The sequence below is a fragment of the Ovis canadensis genome, chromosome 15 (assembly GCF_042477335.2).
Source record: "Ovis canadensis isolate MfBH-ARS-UI-01 breed Bighorn chromosome 15, ARS-UI_OviCan_v2, whole genome shotgun sequence".
In the NCBI taxonomy this organism is placed as follows: Eukaryota; Metazoa; Chordata; class Mammalia; order Artiodactyla; family Bovidae; genus Ovis; species Ovis canadensis.
Window position 1 is genome coordinate 52939241 of NC_091259.1, and position 19082 is coordinate 52958322.

Genomic DNA, 19082 nt, shown 5'->3' on the forward strand with positions numbered 1-19082 from the left:
GCCACTTAAGACAGGACTTGTTCAAAGAGCAGGGCTGCTAGGAACGCATTTCCAAGGGAAGCAGTGTCCATGTGCAGTCAGCAGGCCCCATGCTCCTTCAGAGCTCCTGGGCCTTTAACAGGAGGCCAGGTTGGCTCAGGTAAGAATGGTCTCGAGGGCTGGCAGAAAGAGGCAATTGTTTGTGTCCATTTTCTGCCTCAAAGACATGAGTCATGCCTGCTTCTACCATGAGCCCGGGGCCCAGGATATCACAGTCAGATCAGGCAAGTCTCTGCCTATCCCCAGTTAAGAGGACACTTATGTACACACTCCAAGCTATAGATGGCATTACATCAGCACTGTGGTGCAATAATTAAGCATCTTTTCAAACAGCATCAAGCAGATTTCAGAGAAGCATTAGCACGTGCAGAACATTCAACGTGGGACTTAGAGCTGGCAACCCAACCATCTCCAGTTCAGGCACCACCAACCCCAGCAAACACATGAGTGGGAGCGATGCCTCAGAGGCCCCATAAGAACTGAACTCAGAATCCTCCAGGAGAGGAGTACATTAGCACATTGCTTTCATTTTACCCTTGAAGGACTGAGAGAGAACATGGTCAAAGTTATGGGCGTAAAAATAACTTGGTTAAGTTCAGGAAGATCTTTCAACCCCAGAGGGAGCGAGTCAGAGCTACTACCTTCTAAAATCTATCAAGCCAAGACATCCACCTATGGTACGTGCAAACCACATGACTGCTACCTTACCCACAGCACACAAGAAAGAAGATTTGGAATATAAACACGATGAAAGGGGTAGTTGAGCTTACGACTTTTTAAAAAAGTCTACTGAACTTCTCTGGTGGTCCAGTGGTAAGAATCTGCCTGCTAATGCAGGGAACAAGGGTTTGATCCCTGGTCTGGGAAGATTCCACATGCCACAGGGGAACTAAGTCCGTGCGCCGTAACTACTGAGTCTGAGAGCCGAAACTACTAAGCCTACACCCTAGAGCCTGTGCTGCGCAACGGGAGAAGCCACCACAACGAGAAGCCTGAGCACCGCAACCAGTGAGTAGCCTCTGTTCGCTGCAACCAGAGAAAGCCCTTGTGCACCAATGAAGACCCAGCACCGCCAAAAATGAAAAACAATAATTTTTTTTTAAAGTCTAAAATCCAGTCTATGGGATAATGCTTAGGAGGACAAGACAACCTCCCTGAGGTGGGGCTGGGAGCCAACATCAAACTCCTTGGTACAGAGACTCAACAAGGAAGCAGAAACGTTGTCTTGAGAGGGGCGTAGAGGGGCCTGGATGAGCAGAAGGGCAGTGGTCAGAGAGCTCAGGTACCACAATGGACCATTTTCTAACCTCCGATTATGTGACTGGTTACTCACCAGGCACAACTTTCCTGAAACATTAACCTTCTGCCATTTTTCTGACACGTCCCCTTCCACATGCAAGTTTTCCTGGACTACGTCTAAGCTCTTTTTCTTTTCTTTTCTTTTTTTTTTTTTTTTTACAGCATTCCGTCATCTTCCTCCCTAGTGCCTGTCTCAGAACTGCACCTTCTGCCTTCTTGAAAATATAATCTAGTGGGTTATCCTATGCATTCCTGTGAAAATGCTTTTCTGCTATTTGAGATTTTTCCACCAGGCTATTTTTTTTTTCCTGAGTCTTCAAAAGGAAGATTCAAATTTTAAAAATAAAAAGAACTCCTATTGTCATTCAGATTTCCAGGGAACATGAGCAAGAGAAATGGCACACAATTTAAACAGAAAATCAAATGAAGCCACAAACATGGTAACTTGTTAATCAGCAGTGAAAGGATAAACTAAAGTTGGAACTAGTTTCTACAAAGACATTTACATAAAAATACTGATTTTTTTTTTTTTTAAGTTACTCAAATGCACTCAAAGCTAAAAAATACCTGGGAAGTAAGACACTTATCCTGAGACCAGAGGTTATATTCAAAGCCTGTGTTCATTACTATTCTGTAGAGAAATAATTTGAATTTTATGCTGACCAGTAAAAAAAAAACAGAACTTGGGGGAAAGGATTATAAGCAGTCTTCTAATTGAACCCACTCATTTTAAAAGGACTTTCATTCTTTAAATAACTAGTGTGCACATTTTATGTGCCAGGTACTATACCAAGAGCTACAAAGTGTACACACATGAACTTCAGTAATGGTTTATTTTTCAAAATAACTGAAATGCAAAAATAACGCAAGTTAAGGAAACCTATTAACTAGATATATCACATTAGTTCATGAAATACAACTTCTAATTAGCATCTCAACAGATTCTGAAAACACTAAACAAAAATTCAACACCTCTTCCTGAAAACTGCTGCTCATTATTTACAATGGGGTCAGATTGTTCAGGAAGTCAATTAACTGTAACATTTTTACAAAAAAAAAAAATCTTTAAGTGATAGTAAAGACAACAACAGCAACATTTAAAAGTGGCAAAAAAAAAAACCCCACTCCCTCTATGATGTTAAGCATAGAAAATCTGAGAACTAAATCACATCTCTGGTACAAATATGTTTTGTATATTGTATGTACACATAAAAGGGCCAACGAGAAACAAGAAGACATTAAAGAGATGTTTTTGAATGGTTAAAGAGCAGCTAATTTTTTTTCATTTTGATACATATTAAACTACATTAAAATATTATTTATGTAATAATGTGATCAATTTTATCAAAGAAAGGCACACAGAGCAAGTAGGGGAAGAGTGAGGGTGGAAAGAGGCGCAAAATAAGCTAACCGACTTTTGAAAACCCCAGATGCCACTCATAGGGCAAAGGCAGTAGCAGGGCCGTGCCAGAACTGAGGACTACTTGGTCACGAGGAGTTAGCCAAAGTGTCCCATGTGGTTGGCATGGTAACATGAGGGGGAGCTCCTCACTAAACCAGGCCTGGAGAAAGTACCTTGGGGATCTGTGGAACCAGCCCGACAGGTTATTCCTCTCAGGCCTGCCCTTCCCTGCCCTCCCCCTATGGTTTCACCTGCTGTGTAAACACCGCAAGCTGGGCGTCCAACCGTCCCTGCAGGTCGGACTGGAAAGGAAGCAGGGAGCTCTTCAAGCTGGACCCAGAAAGGGGCTCACGCACAGGAGCAGCGGCAGGACCCAAGGCCCTGGGCCTCACCCGCCCGTACCTGTTGAAGCATCTCTTCGGCAGCATTGAGTTTCACCTGGTGCCCTTCCAGACACACTTCCAGGTCCCGAATCTTCTCTCCCTGGGCTTCCACTTGGTCTGTGAGGACACTCACCTGTCCCAAGAGATAAAGCACAGGTTGAGAATCAGGACTGGCTCCCCACACACCACTGACTCTGGATGCGAGAAGAATGACCGTTCTTTTTGGCAGGTGGCAGGTGGTGGAAATGTCTTAGATGAAGGAAACCCAGGTTATTTTCTTACCTGGCCAGGAAGTCTCAGCCACCACCCTGACAAGGTCGGTCACATTTCGGGCTCTTGACAGACTCAGGGGGAAAACACCCAGCAGCCACAAGAGTGGCCTCCGGGCTAGACTCTGGCTCCCTGTGCCTCCACAGGGCTGCCTCGGCTGGCTGGCCAGAGCTTCTGCCACTTCACGTGGAAGCACAATCCAAACTTCTGTGCAGACGAGCCAATGACCTTCCCCCTCTCATCAGGGTGTGAGGACCGCTCACCTATCAGGCAAGGCTTCTGAAGCAATTAAGGAATGTGGGACGTAAAGGGCATGTATTAGCACTGACAACACTTGGCTGCAGAGAGGCTTTTGCGCTTCACAGGCCAAAACATGACTCTAAGTCATAAATATATACAAGCCACACTGCATAGACAGTAGCAGGAAAAAAAACTGTCTTTCTGAAGAACAGTGAGACTGTCTATTGGAACTGTTAGTTCATAAAAATCCATTTACAATAAGTCATTTAAACTGTACCCAAAATACAGATTGAGAGGATTTTTGTAGCCTTCTCTATCAGCAAACAGCCTCAGGACCCTTTTCCTTGTTTGTTATTAAAAGGTGACTCAGAGCAGAAAGAGGAAGAAAGCGCATGAGAAACCTCTGCCAAAATAAAGAAATCAAGTACTGGTAATGATAAACCGAAATCCTCTACAGCCTTGTTTTTAACCAATGGTTGACTCATCGCTATTTACATATCCATGATGGTAAATTATTTCTCAATCTGTAAAGGAAAGATAGCTAGAGGATGAGCCTTAGTGTGAATTCCTTTATGAGTGTTTAGACAAACTTTATGAAGTATAAGGCTCCCTTTTACAGAGGAACCAATCTTAATGAATATGGCTGCTTTAAGCCTTTCATTTTTATGTTCCTAAGTGATTAATGAATTATTGAAACATATTCCTGGAGCTGATGCATGGTGTGCTAACATTTCGATTATAATCCCAAAATGGGCACCTTATCCTTGCCACCTAACATGATCAGCAGTCTGGGCCTTTCCAACTACTTCCTCTACTTTCAAAACAGTAGCATTCCAGGGGTGGCCTTTGCTCCTTGGGTCCCAGAGTTTCTGTTTGGGAAGGATATGCTGTGATTAATCTTACTGTGAAGACTGACACCTAAAGAGTCTATACCCAACTGTGGGGTCATGCACCGGAGTACCCAGAAGAATAATGCATGGTCTCTGGCCCCCTATAGCTTATAGCCCAGCTAATCATGTGACTCAAGATACATAGGGCTACAAATACTCTGAACATGAATATTCAGTCTAAGCTAGTTACATTCCAAGGAAGATATATTAATAAAAGACTTTGGTTTTATTTGCTTTTAATTCTGGAGGCAACAAATTTTGTCCTGATTCCCCTTGTTCTTGTCCAGGTAAAGCCAGGAGAACATTCTGGACCAAGGGCTCCAATGAGTTGGGTCTGGCTGAGCTGCCTTGTGAATTAAGCAAGGCTCTCCCACGCTGGGGGTCGTGTCCGTTCCATGGAGCCTCTAGAGACAGTGGTGAGCACGTAAGAGCAACTCTGACAGCCTGTCCACAAGCTCCTGGAGGAATAGAAACCACTACAATGGCCCGAAGGAACCTGACACCCTACAGTCCATGGGGTCACAAAGAGTTGGACATGACTTAGGGACTGAACAACAACAATCCACTTCTGACTTTTCTTGTAAGCAGCTTCCCGACTATGCTAGAATTATTTTAATAAGGATTATTCAAGAATTTGGGATTTTAAAACTATCAACGAGAGTACTTCTGTACTAAACTGTAGTCCTCTAAATTGCTGTGGTTGTTTAGTTGCTAAGTCATGTCTGACTCTTTTGTAACCCTATGAACTGTAGCCCTCCTGGCTCCTCCTGGCCATGGGATCTCCCAGGCAAGAATATTGAATTGGACTACCATTTCCTTCCCAGGTCCTCTAAATAGGAATGTCTTATTTCAGCTACGAAGGTTCCTGGTTCAATAGCTTGCAATTTCATTACTGTTTGTAGCAAAATTCTAAATTGGACACTTTTATTAGTCATGTCATTGGGATGGAGGTTAAAATTACACACCCCTCAAAACATCTGCACTCTACTGCTCTATATAATCTGGCCCCTGCTACCTCTCTGAAGGCAGTTCCCCGGCTTCTTCATGGTCACCAGCTCCAGCCACACAGGCCCTTCCTGTTCTTCCCACACACCAAGATCACTCCCACCTCAGGGTGTGCGCTGGATGGACCTCCTCCTCTGCCTGGAATGTGCTTCTCCCAGTCTCCATGGAGCTCCCTCCCCAGTGCCTTAGGTCTCCTCCTATCAGGGAGGTCTTCCCTGACTACACAGTCCTTATCCTGCTTTATTTTCTTCCATAGTATTTATCATCACCGGAAACATTTTGTGAATTAGTTTATTGTACATACACACACACACATGCATGGAAGCTTGAGAACAAGGACTTTGTCTATATTCTTCACAGCTACCTCCCCAGCACCTAAAACCAGTGTCTACTGAGTTGTGGGCATGCAAATATTTTTTAATAAACAAATCAATGAAGTGAAGAAAAAAAAATCCTAGGATGCAAAATTGTGTAGTTGTATATTTGCCCTGAGCTTAATTTTTTAAAATAGGGGCAGGACAGGAGAAATAAAAAGACTGGAAGAAACGGCCGTGTTAAATTCTTTTTGATGTCCCAAAGTTTCTAAAATAATATGTTCTATCAATACTTCCATTCATAAAATAAAGTGAAATGAATAAAGAAATAAGGTAAAATAGAAGTGAAAAAGCCAAACATACTGTAGCCTCTAAACATTAGTGCCAACTCTAGCGCTCTAAGCTAAGGCCCATAGTCTAGGGAGAGGCCCAGAATCCTACACTTGCCTCCTCCCTTCTGTTCCACTATCAGTCTTAATCACCACCCTCCAAGTTTTTTAGGAGCTGGGATTAGGATATTAGTCTTATTATTCTCCAAATCATCAGTCACAGTGTCTGATGCGTGAACAGCACTCAGCTTTTCAGAAAGTGAAGCAAGTTTTCAGACCCAAAACTATCTTTGACTCTTTGTTTCTGAAAAGTTTTCGAGTTCCTTTCTTCAAAGTAAAGAATCCACGTGCAATGCGGGAGACCTGGCTTCTATCCCTGGGTTGGGAAGATCCCCTGGAGAAGGGAAAGGCTACCCACTCCAGTATTCTGGCCTGGAGAATTCCATGGACTATAGTCCATAGGGTTGCAAAGAGTTGCATGACTGAGCGACTTTCACTTTCACTTTTCTTCAAAGTAAGAGAGTCACCAAAGGCTTATTAACCCATGTTAACAGCTCCAGGGGGATTGGGCTCAAAGTGATCAGCTTGGATCCAACTTCAGATGAATTGAGACTGATCCTGTGAGCATCCATCCTGGGGCTTTTAAAGAGGCTTTATTTTACTAGTGCCATGGGGACACATCTTTTCTCCTTTGCAAGACTCCTGAAGGACAGGGCCCCATTTAATCAGCCTGGTCATAGAGCTTCCAGCGCATAGAGGCAAGTACTCTCATGCAGCTGCTGCTACTAAGTCGCTTCAGTTGTGCCCAACTCTGTGCGACCCCATAAACGGAAGCCCACCCATGATAAATAAATGAATCCATTCACAGCCTCCCAAAGTCAAGGTCAGAGTTAAACTGTGGCCCCAGTTACTTTCTGCTTTGTTTCAGGAAAAGTCTTTTGAGAAACATACACTCTGGGAACAGGAGATACCCCACAGAGAAAACCCTTAGTACTTCCCTCCCACTTAAAGCAGCTACTGCAATGTGGGAGTTGGAGGTAACAGAACAAAGTGATTCCCACCAGAAAGGACTCACCTGTAATATGAGGGACTCCTTATCTCCTTCTAGGCGTGCTAAGCGTTCCTGGTACGTTTCATTACCGGCAGCACTGTGGTGATTTACCTGGGACTAAAGGGAAAATGAAAAACACACACACTTAAAAAGGCTGACAAAACATCTTACCAACTTCCAAATGAAGTATGCAACTGGTGAGGACAGTTTCACTGATTATCTACGCAAAACAACTCACCTCAACAGGAAACCACAAGATGTCGAAACCATTTCAACAAGGACCAGACCAGATGCCAGCGATAGGTGTGCCATGAAAGTTGGCAAAACCACCCCCTGAATGACCTCACCTTTGGCTAGAGAGGCTCTCATGGAACTCCAGACCCGGCGGTGCTTGACATGACTGGGCGTGTTGGGTCTGGTTTGGTTGGAGGCATAGCCTGCCAGCTGCACCAACAGCAATAAGGGTCTGCCTCTTTGAGGAGACCAGGGAGCTGATACCATTCACCGAGGAACCATATGGGAACAACTCCGGAACAGACCTCCTCTCCTGACTCTTCTGCCAGGGTTCTCCAAAGCCGAGACACAACTTACAGCGTGGAGACCCATCCTGAACACTGCAGAGAGCATGAAGGATGAGGGATGCCAACTGCAAGGCTCTTCATCCACTCACACGTTCCCTTCCAGAAACGGACAATCCCACCCCCCAATAAGGGCTTTGCCAGCCAGGGTGGCACATGGAGTTGCAGTGCTAGAGCTGAGAAGAGAAAGCCAAGATGAAACGTCTTGAGAAGAACCCAAATGACAGCCAGAGGGATCTCTAGGGCCAAGCAGAAGGAAAACACAGGAAATACAAAGCCAGAAACCATGGAAATCAAAGGTGAAGGAGGTTTGATACAGCAGGAGAGAGGCAAATCTTATAAAATGTCTTGAGCTAGAGACAGGAGCTGCAGTCACTTTTCTGGGTGTGTCTGCCCTGGTTGTAGGCAGGGAGGAGGGAGGCAGCTGCTAATGGAACTGAACTGGACCGGCATCTCCCACATACCCTTCCTCCACAATGAATTTAAGGCCCAAGTCAGAACCACATTCCAACCTTCAGAATGCACTTTCCAATCCTCTTTCATTAAGAAAAGACATCACCTTCCTGATCTTGTCCTGCCCCATCCCCAGTGCACTGCCTAGGTGAGGGCAGGTGGCAGAGACAGGCCTGGCTCTAAAAAAGGAACAGGGACCAAGAATTCTTTATTCAAGCCTCGGAGTGTCACTTGTGAGAGAAGGACCGGCTGTTTGTTGAAGATGCAGTGGGAGGGCGAGCCCAGGGGCCACTTCCCAGGGCGGCTGTGCCAGACACAGGCCAGACAGACAGGGCACCCCTGCCCTTCCACTGCCTCTTCCTCCAGCCCCTCTCCAGCCTGCACCTTGTTCATTGTTATGGACGCTCTTTCATATCATAAACAAAGGGCCTTGACAAGCACCAAAGGCTTCTCTGTGTTGATAGCAGTTTATTATTATTCTATTAATCAATATTCCAGTTATCCCATGGTCAAACACTGACTAGTATCCAAAGATAATTATAACCAACATTTTCTCAGAACCTAACAAGAGAGGAAAATAGTTCTTAACAGCAGGTCAATTGCTTCTATGTCCAAGAACTCACATGATGGCGATTTTCAGAGGAAGGAAACAATGGAAAGGACCCAGGCATCCAAGTGAAGTTGTGCATGTCCAAACCCAGTGCCCAAGTCAGCACGTGCACAGGGCCACCCTGCACTGGCAGCTGCCACTTGTCCCACAGGAGGTGAAGGGAAGGCTCCTTCCACAAGACTGCAGTAAGCTACCTCACCACCCGGGCCTCTGTCAGATGGAGTGGTGTGCTCATGCAGTGAAAGATCTACCCCCACAATCACCCAGAGAAGCAGCTACTTAACAAAAAAGTCAGGAAGTTGACATTGTAAGTTCAGTTAATACACAAACTGCATGCCACAGAGTCATAGAAGTAGATTTAAAAAAAAAAAAAGATCTGAATCCACTCTAGCAGCCAATGGGAAAACGGAAGCACAACTGACTTAAAAGATGCACAGATGAGTATGAGAAACTCCAGGTGACTCTAGGAGAAGCACAACTCTTCCTAAGGAAGGGAGAAACTTCCCTTCTTTTCACAGAGAGACTGTGTAGTAGGATAAACAGTGTTCATGGGGATAGCCTCACAGTAAACAGAGCCAAGCAGAAAATTCACTGCTCTCCTACGATGCTCTCAAATAGGTCAAAAGTTAGTCAATTCATGGGCCAGAGATTGAAGCAATCCCATAGAAACTAATACAATGTGGTCCAAGCACTGTGCTCTACACACAAAGCAGGCAGTAAGGCAGAGATCACCATGCGCCAGGCACTGTTGAGACCACTTTCCATATACGAATTCATTTAATTCTTCCCGCCGCTGCTGCTAAGTCACTTTAGTCGTGTCCAACTCTGTGCGACCCCATAGACAGCAGCCCACCAGGCTGGGTGCTATTTTTATTCTAATTTTACACTGAAAGAAACTGCCATGCAAAGTGTACGGACAAGGCACAAATGGATTATTTGTCTAAATTACTACATATTAAATTAGTAAGCTCTCTGTTATAGCTTAACTGAGGAGCAGATCAGTATAAATTTTGTTTCACACATTGGGATTGTATGAAAGTTCACTTAAAGTATAATATTTTAAAATGCTCTATGAACTTCAGTATTCTTTAATAGAGAAGTGGATTAAAAAAAAAAACACTACGGTTCACCCATTTTATGTACAACTTGTAGCATCTTAACATATGAGGCAAGTATTTACAAACCATCCTACAAATAAAAGACATACTGGATAGTGAAAGTAGCAAGATTCAAAGAATCATACAGTGTGATACTAGAAAAAATACTATCCAGGGACTTCCCTGGTGGTCCAGTGGCTGAAACTCTGCGCTCCCAATGCAGGGGGCCCAGGTTCAATCTCTGGGCAGGGAATTAGATCCCACATGCTGCAACTAAGACCAGGTACAGCCAAATAAAATAAATATTAAAAAAAAATACTATCCAGTTCCATAAGTATTGATATATGCATGAAAATAAATCAAGTGTCTGGAAGGTTACAGAACAACCCTTAACAGTGCTCTCTTCTGGGGAAATTTCTGGGCTATGAATAGCTGAGACTGGGAGGTTTGGTCAAGATTGGTTTTTACTTTAACCACAATATTTGAGCTTTTTACAAAAATATATATACTCAAGTAATTAAAATACATTTCAAAACCTAGAAGCACTGTTTGAGAAACTACAAGAGTAGTTCTAGGAGCTTTTTTCCTCCCCTAGCAGACTTGAGTGGCTTCCCCGGTGGCATAGTGGTAAAGAACCTACCTGCCAATGCAGGAGACCTAAGAACCACCGGTTCAATCCCTGGGTCAGGAAGATCTCCTGAAGGAGGAAATGGCAACCCACTCCACTATTCTTGCCTGGAGAATCCCATGGACAGAGGAGCCTGGCAGGCTACAGTCCATAGGGTCTCAGAGCTGGACTCGACTGAAGCGACTGAGGACACACACACACACAGCAGACCTGAGGCGCATGTCCTCTGCTGGCAGTCTGCCCGTGTAACTGCTGCTCATGGCAGAAAAGTCCTTCCCTCAACCCAAGTCACCGCTCTAGAGGAACAGGGCATCTTCCTCTCCTACAGTGTGCAAAAGTCACTGTTCTTCTCCAGCAAGTTTTTAAAAGGTATTAAGCAGCAGTGAGACAATGTCCCAGACAGAAGTCTGCTGTATTATCATCCTTTGCTTTTGGTAAAGTTCAAAGTCCTGTGTTTTCTCTTCCACATAAGGTTGACAGCTCTCAGAAAAACTGCACACAAGCCTTAACCAGGCACAGACCAGGATAAAACACCACTTCTACTTGAAGAACCTGGAAAGCATCAGAAAACAGGGCCAAGAAGATTACTTTAGAATCACCTTGTTGAATGCCAACATTCATCAGCCAAAGGTGTGGATTTGAGCTTTAGTGAATAAATGCATTCTGTCTTCCAGTAATTGAGCAATAAGTTCAGTCACTTGTTGGCATCATTCTTGGATTATAAAATGTCAGTATCATTAGGGCATTAAAAAGCCAGATGGCTATGAAAATTATTGAAAAAAAATTAAAAAGACAGGTTTGGGACACAACTCTGTTTTGCCTCACTTTAAGAAGAGCTTGCTTTGTCAGAGGGTACACTTGCTTCCTTAATTATAACAGTGGCATTGTAGTAGAAGGTTTAGATCAATACTGACATCATCAGCTGGATCCCTGAGTGATTCCAAGATTTGGGAGTCTCTGAAAAGTCTGGTCCATATTCTCTATTAGGTAAATCGGTGGTGGAGTAGTTGCCCAGCTCTCCATGCATGAAGTCAGAGAGAGAAAACCATGTCAACATTCCACTGAGAAGGAGAAAGTCACACTGAATTCTGAAGGAATCTAATAGAAAGTGCTAAGTTTCTATTTCTTCCCACCTGGGACAGCAAGTGATCTAAAGAGAGTTCTGTACAGTTCTACCCTATTAAGGATGCTCATCCCATTGATGAATATAATTTTTTTTAAAAAAAGAGGTCATTGTTCAACACATTGTTAGCTCCTAGGCTGGATCTATACAATGAAATTCTGATGTACCCGACTGAAGTGACTTAGCAGCAGCAAGGTATAATATACATATACTTGATCAAATTTTCTCCTCTTCTGATGGTTATTTCTACAAACGTGACAGAGGGGAAAACTGAATCTTCTCATCCAAACTTTCCATGATTAGAGCTATTCTTAAAACTACAATTCATGTTAGTTACCTGATATAATGTTTTGTGGGACCAAGAGATATTGTGAAGGCAAGGGGCCAGTGTATCCTGCGGAAGTGAAGTAGCGACCACAGATTGCCGCTGCCATTCCTCTTGCACCTCTTACTGAGGGATGCCACAGTGACGTATATACCCTCTCACATCACAGAAATGAATCAGCACGGGTGTTCTTGTGTGTATATTGTCAATACTACTGAAGCCAAGCCACCTTTGCTTCTATCAAAGCTTTGCTATCAAGAAGCTGGGCAAAGTCTTGGATAAAGGAATCCATCCTGTAAAACCCAGATCTCTCCAAGGGAAATATAAAACACAATTCAGAAATACCACATCAAGGTCTTCCCCAGATGTTCAACATCAGTAACAGACAAATGCACATCAAAATTATGATGAGGACTTCCCTAGTGGTTCAGTGGTTAAGAATCTCCCTGCCAATGCAGGGGACATGGATTCGATTCCTGGTCTGGGAAGATCCCACATACCATGAGGCAACTAAGCTCGTGTACCACAACTACGGAGTCCCCATGCCCTCCACAAGCGAAGCTGCTGCAATGAGAAGTCCACACTGCAACTAGAGAGTAGCCCTTGCTCACTATAACTAGAGAAAACCTGGGCAGAGCAACAAAGACCCAGCATAGACTTAATAAATAAAATTTAAAAAGAAAAAAACAATGAGGTACCACCTTACACAGGTCAGAATGACCATCCCAAAAAGTCTACAAATAATAAATGCTGGAGAGGGTGTGGAGAAAAAGAAATCTGCCGATTCTGCTGATAGGAGTGTAAATTGCTGCAGCCACTATGAAAAACAGTATGGAGGTTCCTTAAAATATTAAAAATGGAGTTACCACATGATCCAGAAATCCCACTCCTGGGCATTTATCTGGAGAAAACTTTAATTCAAAAAGATATATGTACACCTAGCCAAGATATAGAAATGACCTAAGTGTCCATCAACAGATGAACAGATAAGAAGATGTGACATGTTCTCATGATGGAGTCTGACTCAGCCATAAAAAGATCGAACTTATGCCATTTGCAGCAACATGGATGGACATAGAGATTATCATGTTAAGCAAGTCAAAGATAAATATCACATAATATCACTTACTTATGGATCTAAAATATACAAATGAACTTATTTATAAAACATAAACAGACTCACTTTGGCCACCTGATGTGAAGAGCTAACCCATTGGAAAAGACTCTGATGCTGGGAAAGATTGAGGGCAGGAGGAGAAGAGGGCGACAGAGGACGAGATGGTGGGATGGCATCATTGACTCAATGAACATGAGTTTGAGGCAAGCTCTGGGAGACAGTGAAGGACAGGGAAGCCTGGCATGGCTACAGTTCATGGGGTTGAAAAGAGCTGGACATGACTGAGTGACTAAACAACAACAAACAGACTCACAGACATAGAAACAAACTTACGGTTACCAAAGAGGAAGGGGGGAGGGAAGGGATAAATTAGGAACTGGGGATTAACATACACACACTAGTGTACATAAAACCGATAAACAGCAAGATCCTACTGTATAGCACAGGGAACTATGTTCAAAATCTTGTAATAACTATAAAAGAATCTGAAAAAGAATATCTGTATCTATATAACTGAATCACTTTGCTGTATAACAGAAACTAACATTATAAAATGAACTATACTTCAATTTTTTTTTTAAAAGTATTTCCCAGGCCTTGAGAGTGATATTGGTAAGTCCTCAGGAACAGAGACAATACAGGATCTTGACTCCTACAGGCTGTGGCTCTTTCTAGAAGACCCAACATGCTACTGATGCTGGGACTGGGCAGGCCTAATGTACAGCTCCAGCAGTCAACAGCCTATAGTGGGGTTATGTTCTAAGCCATCTCTAAATGGAAGAGAGCAGCTTCACGATGAGGAAGCAGGCATGCAGGGTGATCTATGGTTGGGGGTCATGGAGTTGAGCATGCTAGCTCATTAGCTTCAGTCATTAGGAGAGAAGTGGGAGGGTGGAGAGAGCCCAGGTGTATGGGCCCAGGAAGTATAGGACTGAACACGAAGATTCCAGCATGAACAGAGCCTCTACAGAAAGGGTATTTGGGGCTACACAAAGCTTAATCTGAGTCCTGCCCCCTACCTGTTCCATGGGTCAGTGAATAAGGGGTTTACCATTAGTTAAGTTCCTCATGCCAAGAGCTGGATATTAGCAGACTTGAGAAATAACACAGGTTTTCCATATCTTGGGGGTATTGCATTTTTATTAGGGATGAGTTATTTAAGTTATCAGAGGATATTTAAGAAAGTGAAAGAAAGAAAGTGAAGTCACTCAGTTGTGTCTGACTCTTTGCCACCCCATGGACACCAGGCTCCTCTGTCCATGGGGTTTTCTAGGCAAGAGTACTGGAATGGGTTGCTATTTCCTTCTCTAGGGAACTTCCCAACCCAGGGATCGAACCCAGGTCTCCCACGTTTTAGACAGGCGCTTTACTGTCTGAGCCACCAGGGAAGTCGAGGATATTTAAGATGCCCCCCCCCCAAAACCCTCATCATTAGTTCTTTCCTCAGTTTCCCTCTTACTTTCTTGCTGAGAGAAAACAACAGGCTGGGATCATTACCTTCGCTATAACTATTTGGCACAAGTGAGGGCTGCCATCTTCTTGGAGGTTTCCTCACCTTTCCCAGCCTCTGATGCGAAGCCTGGATGGTTGAATCCTTCCTCTGAATTTTTAAACTAAGGAACAGATAATGGTAGTTGTGCTAGAAGGTTCTGAGGTTGTCAGTGGCCAAGTCTTTTTCCACATGGAGGAAGTTGGTTTGTGACATGAGTCAGCTATGAAGCCAGCATTCATGGAAACACAAATGAAAACCAAGAAAGAGATTGGTGGCATCCTCACCCTGGTTCTTGCTGTCCAAAGACAATGATACAACCCTGCCCTTCCTGTTGGTCCCCTGTTGGCCTCTAGTGGCTCAAACCAAGTTTCAGTTCATGCAACCGAAGTCCTGGCTAAAGCCTTTGTCTCAAATGGTGATCAGTCCAGTAAGTGAAATTTACTCCTGTGGAAACACACTTACTAGAAAGTATTCCCGCTACTTGGCTATAGGACTGAATTACAAAAGGATTCTGCCTACTGTTTCCTGAATTGGTTGAACTGGCAATTGTTAAGAAAGAACTGTCAGTTCGGAGCCAACTATAGTTAAAACCAGGACTATCAGCAAGGGCCAACAGGGATCTGCTTTGTGGCACAAGGTGTGTCTGTGTGGGATGCATGGGGATGAAAGAGGCACCCATTCTCCTTCGTGTGTGAAACAGGTGACTTTACGTCCACTGTTTACCTCCATTCTTACTTCTCCAGTAGAGCAAGAAGGTTAAGAAGGGAATAATACAAGATGCATTAGGCCCATGGGCATCAACTAGATGTGTGTGGAGGAGAGAGGAAATAAAGAAAAATAGGTTAAAGCACAACAAAAATGAACAGGAATCTAAAAGTAGGGCTAAAAGACATAGAGTGGATGGGAAATGAATAAATGAAGGGCAACAGGCTACAAAAACAGGGACTTTCCTGGTGGTCCCGTGGTTAAGAATCAGCCTTCCAATGCAGGGGACATGGGTTTGATCCCTGGTCGGGAAACTAAGATCCCACGTGCGGTGGACCAACTACTAAGCCTGCACACTGCAGAACCCATGTGCTGCATCTAGAAAAGCCCACACACCACCACAAAGACCCAGCACAGCAAAAAAAAAAAAAAGAACATAAAATACCTAACAACATGTTTAAGAAGTTATGTTGAAAGAATAACATGCTCTATATAGCTGTACAAATGCCAGGTCTAAAAGCAGCAGCTTCCATGCTCCACCCTTTGCTCATCTGGACTTCCAGGCAGGGGGGTCCCTGGGGAGATTTTTGAGAGGGGGCTTCCATATTCATGTACAGAATTCCTATAGCCTCCTCCTCCAAAAGGCAGGACCTCCTGCCCAGAGTGACAGCTGGGAATAATCAGGAGGCGGGGCTGCACTAACCATGCACCAGCTCGGGTAGGTCACCTCATCTCAAGCTTAAATAGAGGAAGTTATACCTCACCGAGGGACCCAGAGGGTCAATTAGGTCATTAAACACAAAGACGTGTGGGAATAAATATGCACAGTGCTCTTGAGAGCAAGATGCTCTAATGCTTCCTCTGTGTAATATAAACAGTTTTTGAATGATCGTGGAAACATGGAACTCATTTAAATGGCTTTGTTTAAGCTAAAAGACCAAAACATAGTTAGACACAGCTCATCCCTTGCACTGTCGGCTTTAATTAACTCATTCTTTTTGCGCAAGAGAACAAAAAAAGGCAACATTTCCCATAGACACCTATGAAATATCTAAAGATCTGAACAAACAACCCAGGGGAACAATAACCCAAATGCTTTGGGGCTGGAAAGAAACAAAGTGCCTAAGGAACAACACAGAACCCACTGTTAGCTAAGAGCTCTGGAATCATGCCTGCGGTGCCAACAGCTGAGAACCTGTTCTTTCCATTGTCCCTGAAACGTGCCCACGTCTGGAGTCATATCTACATGGCCACAGTCTTTCTTTTCTATGAGCATCCTACTACCGTACTCTAAGTCCTCGGTGCTACATACATGCTTATGATCACCACAAAGAGAATTTCCAAAGTTAATAACGGCCGATCATAAGTACTTAAATTTTTTTCCTGTTCCAATCTGAAACTCAGGTCAATTAATTAAACATGAGTTTTCCAGCTGAACCCCCACCCAAGCCCCTGGCAGCCTCCTCAGAGTCATCACCCTCTGACTCTAGTGGCCAGTCAGATTCCCCGGTGCTTGCTCACTCTTGGCCTAGTCCCTCCATTGTACTGAGTAGCCTGGCCAAGGGATGGCCATATTAGGTCTCTGCAGAACTCTAGAGGGGGTGAGTGCCACAGATGCAGGCCATGAGGAATCCCCAGGAGTCTGACTCGTTCGCAGGCTGGCTGGCCTCTGCCGGGAGGGTGCGCCTTCTTCCTGTGCTCTGGTACGTCCTCAGGGGTGCTGAGTGAGGGCAGTTCTGCAGCATTCCTTTGGGGGCATGTCCTAGGGGTCCTCCTGTCGGCATGGCACCTCACTGAATATGAGGAAAGAGCTGGTTCCAGAACAGTCAAGTGGGGTGGAGGAGAGGCCGCGTGGGGGTGTCATTCGGTATGCGGGCACGGACTGTGGGAAAAGACTAAAGCAGTCAGCTCCCCAGTGAGACGGCTCCAGTCATGTTTCCAGGCTGCCCAGTCAAGGGGATCATATCAAATCCAGAAAACACATCTCCAGGGAGCCATGGCTGCCAGGCCCAGGGAGATGTCAAAGTCACTAAGACTATACTTCAAGCTTAGGACCACCACTCACATATCAAGCTTTTTAGAAACTTGGAAAATGTAGACCTTAAAAAATAAGGGTGAGAGGGCTTCCCTCGTCCAGTGGATAATAATCTGCCTTACAACACATGGGACATTGGTTCAATCCTCGGTCTGGGAAGATCCTACGTGCCACGGGGTCACTAAACCCACATGTCACAACTACTGAACGTGTGCTCTGGAGCCTGGGAGCTGCAGCTACAGAGCCCACGTACCACACCTACTGAACCTGGGCACCCTAGCGCCTGTGCTCTGCAACGAGAGAAGCCACCGCAATGAGAAGCCCGCACACCACAACTGGAGAGTAGCTCTCGCTCACCTCAACCAGAGAAAGCCCATGCCTGCAGCAACGAAGGCCCAGTGCAGCCAAAAATAAATTAACAATTATCAAAATCACACATTAAAAAGGGGGAAACCAAAAAATTTAAAAATAAAAAGTAGATCATAAAAGCTACAATTCCTATTACATGGTTCCGGTGTAACAGGCAAGGAAGCCAAATGGAATGAGTGCAGGCGGGTGCTTGTAAAAAGGAAAGCCTCTCCTCAATATTTTGGTTAAGGAGTTTAAGGGCCTTCTGGCAGTTATTATGAAGCCACTTTTTCTAGATAAGGAACAACTAAGGCAATCCATTATCTTTGGCACAGAGCTTCTTTGAAATGCAGTGCGAACAGAGCACAATCAAATCCTTAGCTACCAGGACTCCAACAAGAGAGATCGTATCCTGACTTTGACCTCCTTATGCCCTTGGTTGCAATTTTGTAAGAGGTGACTGAGGGTTGCCAGTGGGGTCATCACTATCAAATATTTCACCATTAGGGAAGAGCAAAGCAAAGTTCACAAATAGCAACCAATGTTTATGCAATCATGTTTCATTCATTTATCTATTCAGTGACTCAAATATTCCTGAACACCTATGAGGTGCCGCGCTCTGTGCTAGGCAGTCCCTGCCTTGAAAAAGCTCTGTAGTTGTAGCGTTAGATGTCATAAGCCAGTAGGAGTGGCACAGGGGATGGACGAATCAATAATACCTTCAAGGGAGTGGAGTGGATTTATAGTGGAGTCCTCACTTGAAAGACTGTCTTGAAAACAATGAAGGAATTCCCCCAGAAGAAGAGAGAACAGCACCTTTGGAAAGAGTCTTTCCTGATACAGCTAGGCTATCTGTGAAACCATGACAATCGCCACCCTTCAGCTACTCTGGGTCTCCAAGAACACAGAAAACAAAGGATGTCTTGAAGACTGTCTGTAAGCTTTCCAACCAAGGAGCTAGTGTGATATACATGAAGGCTTGTAATTGATCATCCTGGAAAGTAGAATGAGGAAGAGAGAGGAATGCATTTGATTAACCAAGATCTTGTTCCAAAATAATAGCCTTGCATGAGCTTAGTCTCTGCTCAATTCTCTTGATCACGTGGCTGGATGTGTAGGGAACCTACAACACTTGACTGTACAAGTGGTATTTATAAGTGTGTTGGTATCTTACAAAGGGATTATATTAAAGCCAGGAGCAGAGTAAAAACAGGAGCCTCTTTGAGTAGTGCTCTTTCCTCATCTTGCCAACTCCAAACCTAATTCATGATTATTAAAAACCCCTGTCAGAGACGGGCAGCATCAGGTATCAGGGTTGGGGATAGCAGGGGCACTGTGACTGTTTTAAT

General features: G+C 44.3%; 1 protein-coding gene across 37 annotated transcripts in view; it reads right to left on the reverse strand.

Moving 5' to 3' along the window:
* Nucleotides 1–19082, reverse strand: part of PPFIBP2 (PPFIA binding protein 2) — a 156851-nt gene that overhangs the window by 60893 nt on the left and 76876 nt on the right. For 33 of the 37 annotated variants that reach the window (XM_069554508.1, XM_069554502.1, XM_069554518.1 and 30 more), the window contains 2 exons: nt 7247–7339; nt 3143–3256 (listed from right to left, as the gene is read on the reverse strand). In XM_069554508.1, coding sequence (XP_069410609.1) covers nt 3143–3256; nt 7247–7339 — 207 coding nt within the window. Of the gene's footprint in view, nt 1–3142; nt 3257–3405; nt 4047–7246; nt 7340–19082 lie in introns of those variants that run through there. The other 4 variants (XM_069554535.1, XM_069554533.1, XM_069554531.1 and 1 more) reach the window with 2 other exon arrangements.